General features: G+C 36.5%; 1 protein-coding gene across 2 annotated transcripts; it reads left to right on the top strand.

Moving 5' to 3' along the window:
- The first annotated feature begins 585 nt into the window (after positions 1 to 585).
- On the top strand, positions 586 to 2815 carry LOC112503700. Of its 2 annotated transcripts, none has more exons than XM_025107687.1 (2): positions 586 to 856; positions 2515 to 2815. In XM_025107687.1, the coding sequence occupies exons 1-2, from the start codon at positions 637 to 639 to the stop codon at positions 2640 to 2642; spliced, it is 348 nt and encodes a 115-aa protein (XP_024963455.1). In that variant the 5' UTR covers positions 586 to 636; the 3' UTR covers positions 2643 to 2815. The 2 variants fall into 2 exon arrangements, with proteins under 2 accessions (XP_024963455.1, XP_024963454.1); XM_025107686.1 differs by having other exon boundaries at positions 589 to 856; positions 2512 to 2815.
- The last annotated feature ends 2644 nt before the right edge of the window (positions 2816 to 5459 follow it).

Raw genomic sequence — 5459 nt, 5'->3', positions numbered from 1 at the left:
GCTGACGACCTGAGGCGTAACGACCGAAGGGACACATGATCATTACGAAATGATATCCTTACAATGGATACTTGTATTAAATGAAGATGAATTGGGGTTTTTCATCACTATTCATTCTTTGAAACATTCTTATACACATACACACACAAATATCAACATCATAATCACAACAATTAGAATCGTGACCATGATCATTTGGCTGCACAAATGACAACAACTCGATTAGCGACCACGATTAAGCAAGAATGATGCTTAACATGTATATTTTGCCAACTACTGATCCATCTATGAACAAAGAATTATCAGCCTGTAAATTGATGATTAATTAATACCTTGATCCAAACTCCAAAAGATAAAAATAATGTTCTTTCTCTAGGTTTTTTTAATTTCTGAATAAATAATATCTTTTGTGTTACGTTTTATTACATTTTTTAATCTAATTATAATTTTGATTTTGCATAATCAATTTCAAAACCCACATTAAAAGTAGAGGGACCAATAGTGCAATTTTAGTAATTCCAAAGGATTCAATTTTGCACCAGGTATAAATGCGTGTTGCTCCCCTAAACCCTAACGATACCTCTTTCCCAATCCCAGCGACGTGAGGCTGAGAGGAGAAAGAAAGACAAGAAAAAAATGGCGAAATCAATGAGATCGAAGAAAGAAAAGAGACTGAGAGCTATTAGAAGAGAGATGGTTCAGCCCTTGTATGAAAAGAAAGACGAAGCCAAGTTCGCTGCCCTTGAAGCCGCCCTTAACGCCCCAAAGCTCCCTGTTCGTACTCGTCCCGATGAAACTGCTTCAATGGATGTCTCCGCCGCCGCCACCACCACCACCAGCAGCAACGCCGATATGGGTACTTCTTTCTTACGCACAACTTCTTTCATGCGGTTTATTAATCGGTGAATGACTATGTGAAGTGTTTATAATCGTGGGATTTGCAATATCGATTTGGGTTTTCCACTTTTAAAGATGTATTTGAGTTACTTGCCCTTTGTAAATTCAAATGTGCTTTCCTATCTTTGGGAGTCATGACCTTTAATTAAATTCATTACCTCCTGGCTATATAAGAAAAAAGGGGTTTACAATCATGAGAAGGTTATGGATATTAAAATCTCATTTAAGGTATGTCTGGGTATTTGGAAGAGTGTTTTCTAAGAAACATAATCAGATAATCATATAAGCAGGTGGCTAAAGTTGGAGGCATTGAGATAATTTTACCTTCAATATCTTTCTAAAGGAGACTACTTGAATATCCAAATCTAAACAATCAGCAAGTAAGAATGTTAATCAGCTAAACTGCACCCATAAGTATTAACCTTCCAATAGCTAGAATCAGTTGGCCAACTAGGCATAAAGTCTCCAATTACTTCAATCAGCAACTAATTGCTGAATTAAGCTTTTCAAAGTTATGGAGATTAGTTAAATCTTCTCAATGATGGAATTCTTGAGTGATGTATCTGATAGGAGTTATTGGATAGCAGACTAAGTAGTTTTTTCTTTTCTTTGCTATTTTGTTGGGGTAACCGTAGGTCCTTGGGCCAACTCAGGCACACTGACTGATTCTCGGGCGACCATGAATGTTTTGTAGTCGTCTAGTGAACCTCCATGGCCACAAGGGCTTTGGTAGTGCCTGGATTCAAACCCAGGGAAGATGAGATTTTCACTAAGGCTGTGTTTGGTACATGGGACAGGACAGGACAGGATGGGACAAATCTCACAAGAACCCACTGTCCCACGTTGGCGCGACATGGGACAGGGACAAGATTGGGACAAGGTGGGACAACATGGGACAAAATAGGCTTTTTCTTGTTCTACCAAAATAGGTGGAACAAGATGGGACAAAAACTAAAATATTATTAATCTACCCTAGTTTGATATATAATCTTAATATGATATTTTTTTTAGATGCCCCTGTGCCTTTGCTATTTTTCCATACATTTCTGTTTTTTTGGTGTTGCATAATTTTAACTAGTTTTAGTTCTTTCTTTCAATATTTGGCATATCTTTCTTGACTCAAGTTCACCACTTTAGAGTTCTTGGCTTTTTCGAAGTCTTCAAACTTTTTGGGCAAACTGTCTTTGTCTCACACAATTTTCTCAAGCTACGGGTCTTCATGAAAATAGTTGTTCTATTCCTCGGGTAGTGGACATGTTTGCTTTCATCTCACCTCCAAATGGGATACACTGCCTCCTTTGGTTTGGTATCAAATATTCATATGTTTGTGTGACCAAACATTTTTATTTCTATAAATTCTGGGTTTCTAGAATAGCAGATTTCATATCATTTTCTCGAACACGTATTGTGGTAGAGTTCATGTGAACTTGAGCATTTTGTATAAAGTTAGATATGTGAATGTGATGGACTAAAGATGGTTTTACAAGGTGGATCATAACATAAGCTCCCTTATTGCCCTGATCAGACTAGTAGCTGATCTGCTTATTGAATCTGAATCTTGGTTGAATGGATTGAGTTGTTGATGTGTATGATTGATTGATTGATTGAATATAGCAGATGTGGAGATGGATGAAGGCAGCAGCAGAAAGTCGTTGAAACCTATCGGGAGGAGGTTGAAAAAGAAACTGAAGCTGAGCAAAAGGAAGTATCGCGGCAAAGGCAAAATAAGGAAGAAGAACATATAATTAGTTGGTTTTATGACCTCTTCAATTTGAGTTTGGTTTTGTGATATGTTAGTAGGCTATTCTATTAATGAAATTCCTTCATCTTCATGTGGATGGATGTTACATGGACAACAATAGTTGTTGAGTTTTATATGTGAGATCATCTATGGCTCATTATCATTTATCATGCTCTTCATACACATTTATTCAATTCATTATCTTTTTTATTTAAAGTTTATATATGCACAAATGAACCTACACCCTCTCTTCATAGTAGTATTATAGTATGCATGTTTTGACAGGTTTTTATATAATAGATACTTGCTATAAGTTCTTGTGATAAATACCCATATATTTTAGGCTATGATTCAAATCATTATTTATATAAATGAAACCATCATTGTTGTTTTATATGAAAAAAAGAGATGAAAGATATATGATGATAATAAATAGGTTTGAGTTTAGAGACCTGTGAGATCAAATTTTTACACTTGAAGCTTTACATCAAAACATTTTGAAGATAAAAAAGATCCGAACCTTTTCAACAAAAACACTGTGAAAGGTTACTTTCATGGTGTTTTACTGTAAAGTTTCAAGTTGTAAAAAGGTGGTCTTATAAGTCTCATGAAAACAGACTTATTTCACATTATCTTAAGTCTAATAAATATGTTTTTAAAGATCAAGACTTTTAATTATATAGAATATTGACCACAGTGAGTTGATAAACCACGATTCAATCTTGGTTGTGTAAATTAATCTTGAGATTAGATCTGACTTGTTTAAAGTCTTTATTGATGTTCCACCAAATCATTTTTAATTTCAAATTACGCTTTATCTATACTACCTTATTAAACAAATTTGATCAAAGTCTTAACTTTTGAAATACCGAAAATACCCTTAAACCTATTTTACACGCCTCCTTTACACGCCTCCCTTCCCTTCCCCCAATATGCCTCTTCAATTTACCCGGCTCCCCTCCCCCAAGAACACTCCTCCCTTATCGGCTCCCGAGACGACGATTCACTCCCCAAGATGTTCCCTTTAAGAGTCGTCCATCGTCGAATCGTTCCCACCGCCGAATCGTTCCTCAATCGCTTCACAATCGCCTTCAATCGCCTTCGTCGTTTCCAATCGGCTTCACATCTATACCGCCGAATCGTTCCTCAATCGCTTCACAATCGCCTTCAATCGCCTTCGTCGTTTCCAATCGGCTTCACATCTATACTACCTTCAATCGTCGCTTTCAGGTATGAACTGTTTGAGTTTTGTTTTTAGGTTTTGCTTTTGGGTTTTGGGTTTTCGCTCTCCATTTTCATCTGTTTCAGTTTTGCTTTTGCGTTTTGGGTTTAGGGCTTCATTCGACCGCYGAATCGTTCCTCAATYGCTTCACAATCGCCTTCAATCGCCTCAAAAATCGCAGGTTGCTTTCAGAAAATCGCAGGTTGCTTTCAGGTTGCCTAAATTTAGTATAGGTTTCTAATCGTTTTTAGGTTTTCCTATAGGTTTCTCTACCTGCGCAGCATCACGATCGCTGACCATCCCTTTTCCTTGCAGCTCTGTTTCTGCGTTCCGCCTTTTTCCAGTCTTCCTATAGGTATGTTCTTGTTTTTCTCTTTTTATTCCTTCGGTTTTGACGGYATTATTTAACATCTTTCATGCCCTCCGTTCAATTTCGCAAAGTCCGTATCCCTCTTCATATAATACTCAACCTCGAATACGAGCTAAATTAGTTAAAACAAAAGTCACCTAATTTCGTTACTCACTCACTCCCCTACAGAGGTCCTGGAGTTTTTTTTTTATCGTGAGATTTAATAAAGATACTAAGGTAATACTATTTGATTGGTGCTTGACATAATGCTATGATATATTTTGTTAAATGGTGGCATCGTCACTTGATATGCAACAAAAGGTTAAGTTCCATACAAATTTGTTTTTCTTTTTCCCTCTGAAGTTCCATTCTTTTTTTCGTTCCTTTCATGATTTATTTGTCCGTAGAGACTTTTTGATTATTAAACATCTTATTTCATGGTCATGTAATGTGTTGCACCTCTTGATTTTTCAACTGTAATTCTATGTGTCTGGCAGCAGATTTCATTGAGTTACTGAATTTTGTAGGGTCTGGAGTAGTCTTTGGATCTTTAGAACTTAACATCATCACCATGGAAAAACATCCTTATCTCCTACCAGAAAATTGCAATTCCTCTTTAGTTTCCCGAATGTTGTCTGTGAATATGCTATCTTCTTCGACTTGCAAATCAACAATCTTGTTTCTTTTTTTTCCCCCTTACTCCTACTACGGTGACATAACTAATGAGGATTTTAACACAGGCATGTGTTGTTGAACCACGTGTTTTGGTTTATTCCGCATGTTTTGTTTTTCTAACCCTAAAATTTCTTAGCCACCCTTCCCAATATTAGTGCTGAATTCTTCCGCTAATCATTTTTAGGTTTTGCTGTAGGAAGATCATCTTGCACTGTTTTGCACCGAATCGTTCAATCGCAAGTGATCTTTTCATTATCCATCCCCTGTTTCAAAAAAGAAGATATGCATGGTGTTATTACCAGCATTTTCTATTTCTATGTGGAATTTTAGAATCTACTATCCACCTGAATTTGCTTCCCATCAGCCGAACTTGCAGTGAAGGAACACCTGCATGATGAAGCTTTCATTAGTACAACAAATTATATCCCTAACCAGAAAGGTCAAATGCAAATGTTCTTTCTCGAATTCAAGATTATTTCCAGAACCAATCAATGGTAATTAGGCTTTATTTTAGGGACAATTATCACATTAATATTGACACTTATATGCTGGTTATTTATCTCCTTAAATAGAGG

This window comes from Cynara cardunculus, unplaced genomic scaffold (genome assembly GCF_001531365.2).
Source record: "Cynara cardunculus var. scolymus isolate 2C unplaced genomic scaffold, CcrdV1 Un_Scaffold_3602, whole genome shotgun sequence".
Lineage (NCBI taxonomy): Eukaryota > Viridiplantae > Streptophyta > Magnoliopsida > Asterales > Asteraceae > Cynara > Cynara cardunculus.
The sequence above is the reverse complement of the archived record's forward strand: the minus strand, read 5'-3'. Positions and strand labels throughout refer to the sequence as shown.

What these genes read in the sequence shown, in the direction of transcription:
- LOC112503700 (XM_025107686.1), top strand. Translation starts at nt 637, where the DNA reads ATGGCGAAATCAATGAGATCGAAGAAAGAAAAGAGACTGAGAGCTATT. An exon ending in CAGCAGCAACGCCGATATGG is followed by an intron (nt 857 to 2,511) that starts GTACTTCTTTCT and finishes GATTGAATATAG; the next exon opens with CAGATGTGGAGATGGATGAA.